The 17,787-nt window shown below is 35.0% G+C and overlaps 1 protein-coding gene across 2 annotated transcripts in view; it reads right to left on the reverse strand.

Moving 5' to 3' along the window:
* The window catches only part of LOC110665988 (uncharacterized protein At5g08430), a 63,418-nt gene that overhangs the window by 21,327 nt on the left and 24,304 nt on the right, over positions 1–17,787 (reverse strand). For both annotated transcript variants that reach the window (XR_009140797.1, XM_058129259.1), the window contains exons 6-7: positions 6,489–6,548; positions 5,223–5,273 (exon numbers count right to left, since the gene is read on the reverse strand). Coding sequence is in view for 1 of the 2 variants with exons in the window: in XM_058129259.1 (XP_057985242.1) it covers positions 5,223–5,273; positions 6,489–6,548 (111 nt within the window). In the remaining variant the exon portion in view is untranslated. The remainder of the gene's footprint in view (positions 1–5,222; positions 5,274–6,488; positions 6,549–17,787) is intronic.

Consider the following 17,787-nt stretch of genomic DNA (forward strand, 5'->3'; position numbering starts at 1 on the left):
CTACTGCATGCTTTGTCTCCTCCAAGTGGGTCATTGATTTGATTCTGATGCTACAGACCACATGACAGGTAATTCTAGCCTTTTTGTCTAACTTTCAAACTCATCATCCTTCATCCTCTGTTATTTTGGCCGATGGGTCTAAGTCTTGTGTCATTGGTTCTAGGATCATATGTTTTGTGTGTCATATGTTTTGTGTCTACCCAAATTCGCCTTTAATTTACTCTCTGTTAGTAAACTTATTCGATTCTTAAATTGTAGTTTCTCATTCTTTCCTGATCATTGTTTGTTCCAGGATCTTACGACGAAGCAGATTATTGGTAGGAGATATGAGTCCGGAGGCCTTTACGTCCTTGACAAACAGGTGCCAAGATCTCTTGTGTGTTCCAGTAATTTAACTCCTATTGAAGTCTATTGTCGATTGGGACATCCTTCTTTATTTGTCTTGAAAAAATTATATTCACAGTTTCAATCTTTATCAGTTTTAGATCGTGAGTCATGTCAGTTTGTCAAATATCATCGTTTGCCTAAAATATCGTGTCAATAAACGGACTTCTTCTCCTTTTGAGTTAGTTCATTATGATGTTTGAGGTATATATCCTATTATTTCAAACTCTGGATTCAAGTATTTTGTTACATTTGTTGATAATTATTCCCGTGTTACTTGGTTATTTTTAATAAAGAATCATTCAGAATTATTTTTTATTTTCCGTGCCTTTTGTGCTGAGATTCAAACTCAATTTAATACCTTTGCGCGTGCGTATATTGAGAAGTGATAATGCTAAGGAACATCTTTCTAGCAATTTCCAAACCTATATGTCACAAAATAGTATTCGTCCTCAGACATCTTGTATTGATACTCCATCTCAAAATGGGATTTCTGAAAGGAAAAATCAACATCTTTTTAAGGTAGCACGAGCACTCCTTTTCCAAATGAAGGTCTCAAAACAGTTTTGGGTTGATGCAGTTTCTACAGCTTGTTTCCTAATTAATCGTATGCAATCATCTGTCCGTAACGACGACATTCCTTATACCATTTTCTTTTCTTCTAAATCCTTGTTTCTTATTGAATCTCATATCTTTGATAGTACTTGTTTTGTGCGAGATGTTCGTCCACAGGTTACTAAACTGGATCCCAAGTTTCTTAGATGTCTCTTCCTCAAATATTCTCAACTTCAAAAAAGGTATAAATGTTTTTTTCCAACCCTTAATCGTTATACTATGTCTGCTAATGTTACCTTTTTTGAATTCACTCTATTCTTTCCTCCCTCACCTATTTATGAGAGTCAGGGAAAGAAAGATGATCTCTTAGTCTATTCTGTCCATCTAGTGTCAAGTCCTCAGAATTCTCCTGCACCAGCACATGCTCGACCCCCTCGACCACCTGTTGTTCATGTTTATTCTAGGAGATTGGAGGCTCTTGACTCAGATCCTCCACTTGCCTCTTTGTCAGAAGATCTAGTTCCATCCACTGCTCCTCCATTTGACTTAGATCTTCCTATTGCTCTTCGCAAAGGTAAGTGTCAATGTACTTATCCTATTTCTTCTTTTGTATGTTATGATCAATTATCTCCTTCATCTCTTTATTTTGTTAGTTCTCTAAACACTATTTCTACTCATAAAACTAATGTTGAGGCGTTATCCTATCCTAGTTGGCGTGCTGCAATGGAAGAGGATATGGTGGCTTTAGATACTAATGGTAATTGGGAATTGGTGCATCTGCCTCCGGATAAGAAAGCTATAGGATGTAAATAGGTTTTTATAGTGAAAGTAAATCCTAATAGCACTGTGGCTCATCTCAAGGCTCGCCTTGTTGCTAAAGGATATGCTCAGACTTATGGGGCTGATTACTCTGACATCTTCTCCTCTGTTGCTAAACTAGCTTCTGTTCACTTGTTTGTTTCCTTGAAAGCTAGATATGATTGGCCTTTACATTAGTTGGATATCAAAAATGCTTTCTTTCATGGCGATCTCCAGGAGGAAGTTTATATAGAGCAACCACCAGGTTTTGTTGCTTAGGGGGAGTTAGGCAAAGTTTGCAGGCTTCGAAAATCCCTTTATGCCTTGAAACAGAGTCTTCGAGCTTGGTTTGATAGATTCAGTGAGTTAGTTCAGCAGTTTGGTATGTAGAAGAGCAAGTTTGATCATTCGGTGTTTTATAGACAGTCTAAAGCTAGACTAATCTTGCTTATAATATATGTTGATGATATTGTCATTATTGGAAATGACTCTGCAAGCATTTCATCACTTAAGTCATTCGTTCAGACTCAGTTTCAAACAAAAGATTTGGGTTTGTTAAAATATTTTTTAGGCATTGAAGTTTCAAGTTGTAAGAAAGACATCTTCTTGTCTCAGAGGAAGTATGTCCTTGATTTATCTCAGAGGAAGTATTTCCTTGATTTACTAGCGAAAACAGAGAAATTAGATGCCCAACCATGTAGTGCACCAATGACTCCTAATCTTCAGCTTATAGCAGGAGATGGTGAACTATTTGAGGACCCAGAGATGTATAGGAGATTGGCTGGCAAACTTAATTATCTCACAGTGACTCGTCCAAATATTACATATTCAGTTAGTGTTGTAAGTCAATTTATGTCTTCTCCTACTATTACCCATTGGAAAGTTTTGAGACAAATTTTATGTTACTTGAAGGGTGCTCCAGGTCGGGGTCTCTTATATAGCAATCATGGGCAGTTAAATATTGAGTGCTTTTCAGATGCAGATTGGGTAGGTTCAAAGATTGATAGGAGGTCAATCACAGGATATTATATCTTTGTTGGAGGAAACTTAGTATCTTGAAGAAGTAAGAAACAAATTATAGTTTCTCGTTCGAGTGCTGAATCAAAATATCAAGCTATGACCCAAACTGTGTGTGAAGTAATGTGGACACGTCAGTTATTGGATGAAGTTGGCCTTGACATCTCATCTCTTGCCAAGCCATGGTGTGACAATCAAGCTGCTCTCCATATCACCTCTAATCCAGTGTTTCATGAGCATACTAAGCATATTGAAATTGATTGTCACTTCCTTCGAGAAAAGATTCAACAGAAGATCATCTTAACAGTGCATGTCAAAACTAGAGAGCAATTAAGAGATATCATCACAAAGGCTCTAAATAAGGCTCAGGTTGACTACATTTATAATAAGTTGGGCATGATTAATATCTATGCTCCAACTTGAGGGGGAGTGTTATAAGAAGTCAATCCTATAATTATGTAAATAATATTTTTTCTCAATTAGTTAGCTTCATTATTAGGATATCTTTCTAATTAGAATACTTAATTATAGGATCCTTTGCATCTTATTCAATACAATACATAGAAAAATATTCACTACAAGGCCAAAAACTTAAAAATAAGTAAATTGGACATGAACAAAAAGCTGAGGGGCAAAATTAAGCTTTTATCCAAATATAAATTTCTATGATTAAAAGAGTGACTCAGTACATGAAACATCCCACACTTGTGGGCATTGAGAACGACTGATGTCCGCAATTTTACCCTTGCTTTCCAAAGAGGTTGTTTTCATGGCTCAAACCCATTAACTATTCTTTGAACCCTCACTTGTAAGTTTAATCTGCAGAGTAACTTTACCATTATATCAAAGTCATCCTATATAAATTCCTAAGATAAATTTTGATAACTGTCCCTGAAATTATCTAGTTGTAATGTTACAGTCCCTCAATTTAAAAATGTAACATAAAACCCTATCAACTTTCAAAGTTTGCACAGTAAAATCACTCTAATATCTAATTACCAGTTTTTCAGTTTGACACTAACCTGGACAGATCCAGCATGAAGCTTAGTCAGTATTTCTCTTTTCTTTCTCAAGCTATGTGTAAATTGAATCCTTTTTCTCTCTATAGACAGAATAAATTTTCATGCGTAAAGAGAATAATTTTTCACTTTGCATAAGAGATGAGAGAGAAATATTAACTGAGTGCCATGAGGGAGCTATTCATATCAGTTTCTAACTGAAAAATCAGTAATTGAAAGTCAGAGGAATTTTACTGTGTAAAATTTAAAAGTTTAGGGGGTTTTATGTACATTTTAAAGTTAAAAAACTGTAGTGTTACAACTATATAAGTTCAGGGACAGTTATTGAAATTTATCCTAAATTCCTATGATTATGCACTAAAATGGGAACACTATCTTAACTAATTAGGAATACAAATATACACAATACACAGTTGACTTTCCATAACAAAGGTAAAAAAAATAAGTATGACAATTGGGATTTGGCCATAAGAAAGAGTTGGAATAGGAAGAATAGGTTGATCATTTTTAAGAGAGACACATACAAAGACAAGTAACCAAATTGCCATTCTTTTTTCTAAAATTTTTCTCTTTTTTACAAAAGAAAAATATTAAAAACAAATAAAAAGTATATAATATTTTATTAAATTGGTAAAATGGAGGGTTAATTTCGATGAAAAATAGAAGTATTAGTTCAATTTGGCTAAATACACCCTTTAAGGCTTGTTGTAGAGCTTGGCCAATAGTTGAATGCAATTTTGCCATCATTCTTAAGAAAAATTCTAATACAGATAAAGATCTTAAAAAATGTAGAACCATAAATTTCTAAATAAGATCAGACATAGAAGTTATGTGATACTCTTAAATATTCCATCTATCCTTGTAAAGTTCTCATTTTTCATTTTGCACAAATTTAAGAAAACATAATTAATATCATGACAACCCACATTTTTCATTGCATTCTTCCTTTTACACCCCTCATCATTTTTGATGCCATAATAAATACAAATTTCGTGAAATGCAAAGTGAAGGTTATGATATACAAAGTTGCAATTAATCTCACAATTTACTATGGACTTCACAATTCAAATTAAAGAAGTTAATGAGGAAAAATAGGAAATCAACTTTTTTTTTTCAACTTTGTGAAAGTGGGCACATATTTGGGACATCCTAAAAAGGAATAAAATAAACAAATTTTTGGACGAAAAGAGTAGAAAATTACAAGAAAAATCTTAATTTTCATAAGAATTAAATCAAAATAATTCCTACATTTGTTTTTCCTTCACTATATCATCCTCGAGTTAGACAAGTGTAGTCTTTGACCAAGTTGATGCCTAGGCTAGTTTTAATAACTGTGTTCTACATATTTTGCATGACTAAACTTACCAATTTTATTGACAACGTGTGAAAAGGCTCAAAAGAAAAAAAAAAAGTTTTCAAACGCTACATCATCAAGTCAATGACACTTACATCTTTCATTATATCCTCACGCAGATATTTAGCCTTTTCTTCAAGCTCCGCCTATCAAGCAATAAAATCTTGTTGATTTTTTGAGTAATCCAAATTTTTATTCATCATATTGGAAAAGAAAACATAACAAAAAGTTGGTTAACATAGTAAAAAGTAATTAATTCGCACAATAAAAGGAGCAAAGCACATACATCCAATTCTATATATATAAAGTTTCTCCTTTATTAAGTAATAGGCACCATATTGATTTTTGTCTTAAAAGATATTTTGTTTGGATAAACTATATTCCTTTTCTATTTGGGTTAAAAGAGATCCTGCAATGCAATGCAATACTTACTCCATGAAGAACAACCTTAAATTTCTTCGCCAATAAACAAAAAGGAAGAGGAAAAACAGATACTATCAAAGTCAACTACAATTCTATTTCTTTTATCTATTTCTTTGGCCTGGTTATATTTTGAAGACATTGGGCAGAAGAGTCAAGCAACTCTTGAATTACCTGAGCTCAATTAATGAATAGCTCAAATAGCCAGCCAAATCAACTTTCAGTATCACACTCAACTAAAGTAGCTCACAAACCTAATGACCTAGTTAATTTTTTATTTTTCTGATTTATGGAAGGTCTAAGTCAAGTTGGACTTGAGCCCACTCAAATATATTCAAGTTTGAAACTTAATTTAATAAAAAAATTTAAGGTTTTAAAGTGACCAAGTCAAGCCACTAGAGTGCAAGAATCTCAAGTATATTATCATGCCAAGTTCAAGTATGAAAAAATAAAACTTTAGTGCCCATTTGGCTGAAAAGCTGGAAGTCAACTTTTAGATTTTAAGCTTCCAACCATTGACTATTGTCAATGATCAATGGTTCAAGATTACAATTGTACAGCTGAAGCCATAATTTTCAGCTGTCAACTTTTGAACCTTCAACCGCTGATTGCTAACCACCAATATTTGATCATTAACCACCAACAGCTAACCACAATTGATGAAACAAATATGCCCTTTATTTCATTCAAATTAAGTTTTGAGCTTTGAATTTTCAAATGGAGTTAGAGTTTGAGAAATATACTGCATTGACTTAGCTCAATTATAGTGCTATGTATTGGTTTAGTACAGCAAAAGTTGGTTACATAATCTAGACCAAAAATTCATCTGTTATTTTTTATATACAAAGTTGTGTATGCATCTAGCATGTAACTATGCATGGACCCTTTTATAAACGAATGATCAAGGCACAAATTTTTATTACAAGTTGCCTAAAACTTACAACAGTTGGCTTTGGAAGGAATTCCTTCTCCACTTTTTGTTTCAAATCATCAATCTCTTCCTGCAACCAGTAATACACAATTTAAAATTTAAATAATTTAAAGCAAATATCAACAGCAACAACCTACATTTTGGCTTGAAATTTAGCTTAATAGAAACTCAAAGGCAAATAACAAATTACATAACCATTCCCCATGTTTAACTATAAGTATTGTTAGAATAGAGATATCATTGATAATGTTTATCTTATCTATAATTGCATAAAAATATATCACACAACTTGGTAAAATTAATTAAGCTATTCCACAAATCCCCTTAATCTTTATTTCTTTCATGGTATCAGAGCCTAAATTTCTCAGTCCATGCCATCTCCTTTGTTTCAGTTTGAAAACACAAACACTCGGTACCCTTCAATCCCTGTGCAGTTTTCGGTGTGAACCGAAAAATCAAACCGAACCATTTCGGTTCAATCGGTTTGATTTTTTAGTTTTATCGGTTCGGTTCGGTTCGAAAATTTTAATATATTCGGTTTTCAGTTCGGTTCGGTTTTTCATCGGTTAAAACCGATAAAACCAAATTGTAAAATGGCACAAATAATTTTCCAACCCAAGATGCATAAGCCTCAAGACTCAAGATGTATAACCCGGCCCAAGATGCATAACCCACAAAAGAATAAAAATTTTAATATTTTCGGTTTAATGCAATGGAACCAAACAGAATCGATATTTTTCGGTTTGGTTCGGTTCGATTCGGTTTACATTTTTAAGCGATTCGGTTTTTCGATTTTTGGTATTCGATTCGGTTCGGAACCGAACCAACCAAATGCTCTCCCCTACCCTTCAAGCATTTCCCACCTTTTATGTTAAAAGCTAAGTCCCACCTCCCAACCTAGGAGGAAACCCACTTGCTGGTAAGTACCTTGCCAAAAGCTGGCCTTCAAAAGCTATGCATGTGAAGTACACGCACCCGTCTAGTTGTTTAGACCAACTTCTGTCCACCCATTCTTGCTGACCATTTTGCTCGAGTCCGACAACCCTTCACGGCTAGTGACCTTTACTAGAACTCTTCAAGGATAAGTTCTCATTCCTTGTAGTAGCTAATCTAGGTATTTCGAAAAAAAATGAAAAAGGAAAAAAAAAAAAAAAAGAATGTCCTTAAAAGGGGCAATTAACATCCATTTTTCATCCACACATTCCATCACCCTGACAGGATATGATTATGAAAATTATCTATAGTACCAAGCAATGAAATTATGGTCATCATCCACTTTTGTTGCCTACGCAACACAACATGGTAATTCATTCGATTTATTGACACAGTCCTCATCTATTGAGCCATGGATTTTTCACTCTGGTGCCTCCGATCACATCTTTAGTAACAAAAATCTTTTCTCTTGTCTTAATTCTTCTTCAACCCTTTCTAAAGTTACCCTAGCTAATGGATCAAAAACTATAGTTAAAGGAACAGGTAAGGCTTGCGCTCTTCCTTTATTATCTTTAACCTCAGTTTTATTTGCACCCAAATGTCTTTATAATTTGGTATCCATTAGTAAGTTAATAAACATCTAAATTGTTCTAGTACTTTCTTGGCTAACTCTATCCTTGTACAGGATCAAAGAACAAGAAAGATGATTGGAATAAGACACAGGGCTTGATTGGAATAGGACAAGAGTCACAAAGCTTGATTGGAATAGGATACGAGTCACAGGGCTTGTACTAGCTATCCAGTCCAAATATAAAACTATCACCTTTTGCTTCCACTTTTGCTGCCTCTCCTGATCTCCTTCACAGTAACCTAGGACACTCGAGTCTCCACATTATAAAATATGATTCCAAACCTTTCCAAACTATCTCATTTAGAGTGTGAGTCATGTAACTTTGGAAACAAACTCATATTTCTTTCCCAAAACCAATCAATAATAGGGCCACATCTATGTTTGAAGTTGTTCATTCATATGTATGAGGCCCACGTCGTGTTAGCTCTAATCTAAATTTCTATTACTTTCTTACCTATATTAATGATTACTCTCATTGCAATTGGTTATTTCTCATGAAAAAATAGATCCGAGTTATTTTCCATCTTTCAAACCTTTTGTGTTGAAATCCGTAATCAGTTTGGTGTCTCAATTTACAATGTCAATTGTGTTAGCTTGGGAAACAAACTCGTACTTCTTTCCCAAAATGGGTCAATAATAGGGCCACACTATGTTTGAAGTTGTTCATTCATATGTATGGGGTCCAAATCGTGTCAGCTCTAATATAGATTTCCATTATTTTGTAACTTTTATTGATAATTACTCTCGTTGCACTTGGTTATTTCTCATGAAAATTAAATTTGACTTATTTTCTATCTTTCAAACCTTTTGTGCTGAAATCCGTAATCAGTTTGGTGTCTCAATCAAGAAATTAATTAGTGATAATGCCAAATATTATTTTACAACTTCTTTCTCCACATTTAGGTCTTTCGAGGGAATTCTTCATCAATCTTATTGTGCTCACACTCCTCAACAAAATGGAATAGCTTAAAGTAAAATTAAGCACCTAATTGAAACAACTCGCACATTACTCCATCACAATATTCCTCTCCATTTTTTAAGGGAATTCTATTCTTATTGCATGTTATATAATTAGTCAAATGCCTATTTCTATATTGCAGAATAATAGCCCTCATTCAATCCTTTATCTAAATCAAAATCCTTTTCCACTTCATGAGTGTTTGGGTGTACTAGCTTTTGTTCACAATCTAATACCTGGGAAAGATAAACTTCAATCAAAATATGCTAAATGTGTTTTCCTAGGGTACCCAGGTCCCTAGAAAGGTTATAAATGCTATGATGCAACTACAAAAAGATACTTTCTTCCGACAAGTGTAACCTTTTCGAGACCTCTCCATATTTCTTACACTAAACAACAATGCCTTCTCCATAGCTCTTCCCACTCCCATTCTTCTCCCTCCAAAGATTGTTCCTCCTCTTCAAGTTTACACTAGACATCCTCACTTAAACCTTTTACCTACTATCCCAATTAATGTTCCTTCTCATGATATAGGTCCACAGACTAATCACAATGACTCAATGCCTACTTTGATATCATCTCTTCCACCAATTAAGCCTTTAACAAACGATGTTACTCTTTCAATTGCTCTCTGAAACAGTACTCGTTCCACCTGAAAAGCCCTCATCCTATTTATAATTTCTGAGTTATCATTGTTTGTCACCTTTGTACCATGCTTTTATTTCAAATTTAACTACTAGCAAAAGCAATGACTCATCTTGGTTGGCACCAAGCTATGGTCAGTGTTATTAAGGCGGGAGGCAATACTAAGGCGACGGGATACCCTAAGTAAAAAAGTATTGGAATCTCAATCCTTACATTCAAGGGATTATTATTTCTTTCTCCCAATGTATATCTTGTTTCTTATTTGTATAAGTTTCCATTAAATTAAATTTCCTTGTAATGGTAAGAATCTTGTATATAAATAGGCATATGCACAAAGTCATTGAAACATATGAAAAATACAAAAATTTCTCTCAAATACATTAATTTTATTGTGGTATCAGAGCTTTTGATTCATTAGGGTAGGCTTTAGTATTGTCAATCGGTACTGTTCATCAGCACTATTCACAGCACATGGACCTCTGACTTTTGCAACTGTTCGTGTGTTACACTTCTACCCAGCCATTCACCTTGAGGTTGAAATGTAGAACCCACCAAATTTGGTTTCTGCAATGAATTTTGCTTTGGCATTTGAGAAGAAACAATAGTTGACTCGATCAGACATGTGACGAGTAATTACAATAGGATCTCTTCAACATTCTACAACAATATCTGTTGGGAACTAAAACCGCGAATCTAAGGGAAGTATAAGCAGAGTGGCTTCAAATGCAGGAAGAACTTCAACTCCATTTGACAAACATCTGAGTCGGGCAAAAATGGTTGAACATTGTACAAATGGACTTTGTTACAACTATGATGAGCTGTATTCCTTCAACCATTGATGCAAGAAACTATTCTTGATAGAATTGGAGGATCCAAGACCACCAGATGAAGCATCTGATGACTTGGAAGTTAGAGAACCTGAAATTTCATTGCATGCTATCACCGGTATGCAACATTCTCAAACTATGCAACATTCTCAAACCATGATTGGAAATTATTCTTCAACTGTCCTGGATGTTAACATCAAGTCAACATCGGTTGGTCTTGGATGTCAAGTTTAGGAACAATTCAAGTAAGGTCAGAAGAAATAGTGTAACTCGAACAAAGTGGTGGGAGTTCAAAGGAGTAAAGCAGGTGAAGTTCAAAAATGAGCTTCTCAAGTCCGAAGTATGGTTGCTGGATATGGAGGCCAATGATATGTGGATACAGATGGCATCAAATATTAGAGAAGTAGCTAGAAAAGTACTTGGAGAGTCTAAAGGACATGGACCACCCTCAAAAGAGAGATGGTGGTGGAATGAGGAAGTATAAAAGGCAGTAAAGAGAAAAAGGGAATGGTATAAGAAATTACCTAAATGTGATAATAATGAGGCATGTGAACAGTACAAGATAGCAAAGAAAGAGGCAAAAAAGACAGTTAGTCAAGCAAGAGCACAGGCCTTTGAAAAGTTATATGAGAAACTTGAAACTAAAGAAGGGGAGAAAGATATTTATAGATTAGCAAGGAGGAGAGAAAGGAAACATCAAGATCTCAATCAAGCAAGTTGCATTAAGGATAAAGAAGGAAAAGTGTTGGTGAAAGATGAGGACATTAAAAAAAGATGGAGAAATTATTTTAATGATCTCTTTCATGATAGTCAAAATGGTAATAGCATGAATATAGACTATAGAACAATAGAAAAGAATGTGAATTATACTAGAATGATTAGATCTTTAGAAGTAAAGGAAGTACTTAAGAGAATAAAGTGGGTAAAGCCTATGGACCCGATGAAATACCATTTGTAGTGTGAAAGTGTTTGGGAGATATGAGAGTGGCATGGTTAACTAAATTATTTAATAAAATTCTAAACTCAAAGAAAATGCCGGATGAATGGAGGAGGAGTATTTTAGTACCTATTTTTAAAAATGAGGGAGACATACAGAGTTGCTCAAACTATAGGGGAATTAAACTCATGAGCCATACTATAAAGTTGTGGAAGAGAGTTGTGGAGCATCGACTACATCATGATACTTCTATCTCTCTCAATAAATTTGGTTTCATGCCCGGTCGTTCAACTATGGAAGCGATCTTTCCCATTATAAGCTTGATGGAGAAATATAGAGATGTGAAGAAAGATCTACACATGGTTTTTATTGATTTGGAGAAGGCTTATGATAGTGTTCCAAGAGATATCTTATGGAATGTGTTAGAACAAACGAGAGTATCTATTAGGTACATACAAGTGTTAAAAGATATGTATGAAGGAGCAACTACTATTATGCGCACAGTGGGAGGGGACACAAGAGATTTTCCGATTTCAATTGGATTACACCAAGGATCAGCCAAAAGCCCTTACCTTTTTACATTAGTTTTAGATGAATTGACGAAACATATACAAGAGAGTATTCCTTGGTGCATGATGTTTGCGGATGATATTGTTCTGATAGATGAGACACGAGAAAGAGTCAATAGAAAGCTAGAGCTTTAGAGAAGTACTCTAGAGTCAAATGGTTTTAAGTTAAGTAGAACGAAGACAGAATACATGCATTGCAAGTTCAGTGAAGGCCAAACTGGTGATAGGGAAGGAGTTAGTATGAATGGAGTGGTACTGTCCCAAAGCAATCACTTTAAATATCTAGGCTCACTCCTTCAAGTAGATGAGGGATGTGAGGAGGATGTTAATCATAGGATTAAAGCCGGATGGTTGAAGTGGAGACAGTGCCACGGGAGTTTTATGTGATCGTAAGATTCCCAATAAGTTGAAAGGAAAATTTTACCGTACAGCTATACGACCGGCTATGTTATATGGTAGTGAGTGTTGGGCACTGAAAGAGTCGTATGCGTCTAAGATAAGAGTTGCAGAGATGAGAATGTTAAGGTAGATAAGTGGCCACACCAGACTAGATAAAGTCCGTAATGTGAGTATTAGAGAAAAGGTAGTGGTGCCAATTGAAGATAAGTTGAGAGAAGGGAGATTAAGGTGGTTTGGTCATGTGAAGCGTAGACATACGGAGGCTCCAATAAGACAAGTAGAGCACATTAAGTTAGAGGATAGAAAGAAAAAAAGGGGTAGACCTAAATTGACTTGGAGGAGAGTAGTACAACATGACCTAGAAGCATTATACATTTCTGAGGATTTAACCCAAAATCGTTTAGAGTGGAGAAAACAAATCCATATAGCTGATCCCAAATTGTTGGAATAAAGGCTTAGTTGAGTTAAGTTGAGTTGAATTGAGTCCTGGTGGATTATAAAAGCACTCACAATTTCATTAGTGCCGCAACGGCTGTCACTTAGTTGGAAATTCCAGGTCTCCAGCGAGCGAGGCTAAAGATTTCGGTGGTTAATGGAGAAAATGTGCCACATTTGCATCGTAGTCACCTTACAGGTTGATCAAGAACTTTTTACTGCTAATTTTTATGTAATTCCTTTGGGTGGTTTTGATGTTGTGTTGGGTGTCAAGTAGCTAAAAACCCTAGGACCAATTCTTTGGGACTTTGATTCTCTTACCATGAGTTTTAGTTGAAGGATCAACAGGTTGTTCTCTAAGGCCTATGACCCAATCAAGACCCGCATCTGCATTTGTTGAATGGCAATACCTCTTTTAAAGTGATGTTGGAGAAATTATTGGCCGAATTTCCAAATCTATTTCAAGATCCCACGGGATTACCTCCTATTAAAAATTTTGATCACTGTATCTGTCTTCTTCCAGGATCAAGACTTACGGTGGTGCGGCCTTATCATTATCCTCATTTGCAAAAGAATGAGATAAAGAGACAATGTGAAGCCATGTTACAATAGGAAATCATCCGCCCCAATCCTTCACCATTCTCATCTCCAATACTATTGGTTCGTAAGCAAGATTGCATATAGAGATTTTATGTGGACTATAGAGAATTAAACACCCGTATTGTGGAAGACAAGTTCCCGATTCCAATGGTGGACGAGTTGCTAGACGAGTTACATGGCTCTAAATACTTAACCAAATTGGATTTCAAATCAGGCTATCATCAAATCCGAATGGATGATATACTTGTATCATATAGGTATTTTAAAACACTATTGTATTGCATTTCATAGCATTTAGGTAGTGAATTGCATACATTTTACTTAATTTTATTAGTTTTTGTTAATTTTGTAAATATCTGCTTAATTTAATTTTTTTTCATATCTTTTTAGGTGTTTTAAAGAAGATCCAAGTCATGGAAGTCGATTGGACAAGTTTGGAAAACAGGAAAAGCAAGAAGGGTTGCTGCATAACATTACATGGGTCATGTAAGCATTAAGCTTGACCCGTGTAACTCCCTGGCCAAGAGAAATTGAAGAAGGCATGGAGAAATCACAGTACACGAGTCATGCAATAGACCCGTGTAACTTTCTAGTAGTCAAAACCTAAAGAACCGTGGAGAGATCACAGTGCACGGACCGTGTTAATTGCCTCGTGCAACCTTCCTACCCCCGCGTAACCTGTTGTCTCCCTCAAATACAAAACATGAAGTAGTCCAGAGACTTGCACTGCCTAGGGCCATGTAGTGCCACACGAGCCATGTACTTTACCACATAAAGACTTCTTTTTTGATCTAAATTCCCTTTCACTCATTCTAAACAGACTTCTACAGCTTTTGAGACTCTGAAACAGGATAAATTTTGATAACTGTCCCTGTACTTATCTAGTTGTAAAATTACAGTCCCTCAACTTAAAAATGTAAGATAAAACCCCATCAACTTTCAAATTTTGCACAGTAAAATCTCTCTAACCTCCAATTACCAGTTTTGATTAGACGACGGCACAGGCCAGTTTGAGATAGAACTTAGTCAGTATTTCTCTTTTCTCACTCAAGCCATGTGTAAATTGAATCATTTTTCTCTTTATAAATAGAATAATTTTTCATGCATAAAAAGAATAATTTTACACTTTGCATAAGAGAGGAGAGAGAAATGTTGACTAAGTGCCATGCGTGAACTATTTACATCAATTTCTAACTGAAAAATCAGTAATTGAAAGTCAGAGGGATTTTACTGTGCAAAATTTGAGAGTTTAAGGAGTTTTATGTCACATTTTAAAGTTAAAGGACTGTAGTATTACAACTATACAAGTTCAGGGACAGTTATTGAAATTTATCCCTCTGAAACATTACTCTGATGCACCTAATATAAGTAGTAGAAGACCGAAACATGCCAATGAGTTAGTTTTTAGTTTGAAGAGTTCACCTTACATACAAACCCTAGTTATCTAAGCAATTTGGAGAGAATCTGCATCAAGCTCAAGGAGAAAGACTCTCAACTGAAGTTCCAAAAGTTCATGGCTGCAGATCTTTGTCCTAGATTCTTTTGTTATATTTCTTCAGATTGTCTTATGTTATTTTACTTTTATTTCAGTATGCTTGTTAAACTCACTATGTGTGAGTAGTTTGTTTAATTCTATGATTAGGAAAGTAGCACTTTCAATTTCTATTATAGATATATACTAAGGTTATTTAATAGATTTGAGTTTTGTTCTTTGATTCAATATTCTGTACTCTTAATGCATGTTATATGTTGGCACCACTTAGTAATGATATAAGATACTAATTGAAGAATTGAAAGGTAAAAGTTAGTATTGGAAATCAGAATTTTGAACCTAAGAAATCTGACTTAGAGATAGGATAAAATTGTTTGTGGAATCTCATAATTAATCAAAGAGTTTAACATGTTTTCATTAAGATTGATCGCCATGAAAGTAGGGTTCAGGCTAATTAAAATATACCTTAAGTGCCTTGAGAGAGGATTTAAGATATCTTAGGATTAGTTTCCATCAAAGTAACAATTCTCAATCTATTAAATAGGTAAGGTTAAGTCCATAATAAGGTTGATATGTGAAATCTTAATTCTAGAATTGTTTTAGCTAATTGATTTCTAAATTTAAATTTATTACTTTGTTTCCCTTTAATTCTCAAGATCTATGTTAGTTTAGATTTAAATCCTCAACATATTCAATAGTCTAAACAGTCAAAGTTGTTGTTTAGGTTGGTACTTATGCCTATAAATTTCTTATGGAAATTATACTTTACTCACTACTGTATTACTTGTTCGTGATCCGTGCACTTGTGAGTTATAAACCAGCAAACAATGGACTAGACTGACATTGAGGAAACTGCATTTCAAACTCATCATGGACACTTCGAGTTCCTTGTCATGCCATTTGGCCTCACCAATGCACCTTCAACTTTTCAAGCGTTGATGAATGAAGTGTTTCAGCCTTACTTACATAAGTTTGTTTTAGTTTTCTTCGATGATACATTGCTATATAGCAAGTCATGAGTAGAGCATTTACAGCACATTCGGGTAGTTTTTGAACCATTGTGATCTCACTATTTATTTCTTAAGAAATCCAAATTATGGCCAAATTACAGCCCCATTGATGAGCTTATTTGTGAAAGAGTGGTAGAAAAATCTTCAAAGTAACGGCCATTACCGTTATCGTTATGTAACGGCGTAACGGCCGTTACAGCTACAACTCCTTGTTTGCTTGTAAATAACAGCCTCATGGATAACAGCACCCTTCAAAATTTGTAAATAACAGCCTTTATGTTACATAACGGCCGTTATTTAAAACCATGCTCTCTAGATCTCCTATTCTACAATAATCAAATTTCGAAGAGGAGTTCGTGACAGAATGTGATGCATTGGATGTAGGCATTGGCGTAATTCTGCATCAAAATGGGGATCCCATTACTTTTTTCAATTGGAAGTTAGCTAACGACATTTTAAATTGCCTGCATATGAAAGAGAGTTGATCGGGTTAGCTAAAGCAGTGCAACATTAGAGACAATCGGGTTTTCTTAATTCGCACCGATCATTATAGTCTCAAATATTTGTTAGAACAATAACTCACTACTTCTCCTCAGCAACATTGGATCAGTAGATTATTAGGTTTTGATTTTCTCGTTGAATACAAATCCAGATATGTAAACAAAGTAGCAGATGCTTTGTCCCAGCAAGACAGTGAGAATAGTGTCTTATGTGCTATTTCACAGCTGCTAGTGCTTCTGTTTGATGCTATTCGAACTGAAATTAACGCTAAAAATTCTTTAAAAGAGCTTCAAACTCAAGTTGAACGAGAGGAGTTAGGGTCAGTTTGGACAGTCCAGGAAGGGCTGATTCTTTATAAAAGATGCATTTATTTAATGCCAACTTCTCCTTTAATTCCTTCTATTCTATCAGTAGTGCACAATAGCACTCATTAAGGGATTGAAAAGACCTGCCAACGAATTAAAAGAGATTTCTTTTGGAACGAATTGAAGTATTATATTCAGGATTTTGTAGAAGCCATAATTATTAAAGGCTCAAGGCGCACTAAGGCGCCAAGAAATCTTAGAGCCTAGGCGCAAGGCACAAAGCGCAGGTGAGCGCCTAAGCAAGGTGAGGCGCAAAAGTAAAAAATTTAAATAATCCATAAAAGTCACAGGCGCAAAGCGCAGGCGGGCGCCTGAGCAAGGTGAGTCACAAAAGTAAAAAATTTAAATAATCCATAAAACTCAAATAAATGTGATGCTTTTCTCCTTTTTTTTTTTTTTGGCATATATCTTGAATTGAGTTTGCTAGTTTAGTAGTCTTTTCTGCCAAAAAGAGTGCTCGCTAAAAATGAAAATAAAGAAAGCATGCCTTTCTAGAACCTTGTGCCTGGAACAAAGGCGCACACCTAGGCGCATAAGGCGCTAAGATTCGAGTCTGGTCAGCCTTGAGCCAGAGGCTTACCTAAGGTGCGCCTTTAATAACTATGGTTGAAGCATGCACAGATTGTCAAAAAAACAAGGCCGACAATTTGCATCCTACAAGTCTCCTTCAACCTTTGATAATTTCGCATCAAATATGGGCAAATATTTCTATGGATTTTATCAATGGATTACCGAAATCATATGGGAAATCTATTTTGTTTGTTGTTGTTGATCAATTTTCAAAAATGGCTCATTTCATTCCTATGGCTCATCCTTATTCAACTATTAGTGTGGCACGTCTTCTTTCAACATATTATTCATTTGCATGGATGTCCTGAGTCTATGGTTTGTGTAGAAAGAAATGATTCTCATTGATTTCAATTAATCTGTATATGGGTATATATATACAATTTATTCCTATAATTGTGTTCTACTAATTAGGAAGAAATCCTAAATAAGAAATCCTA

The sequence above is a fragment of the Hevea brasiliensis genome, chromosome 10 (genome assembly GCF_030052815.1).
Source record: "Hevea brasiliensis isolate MT/VB/25A 57/8 chromosome 10, ASM3005281v1, whole genome shotgun sequence".
Classification (NCBI taxonomy): Eukaryota; Viridiplantae; Streptophyta; class Magnoliopsida; order Malpighiales; family Euphorbiaceae; genus Hevea; species Hevea brasiliensis.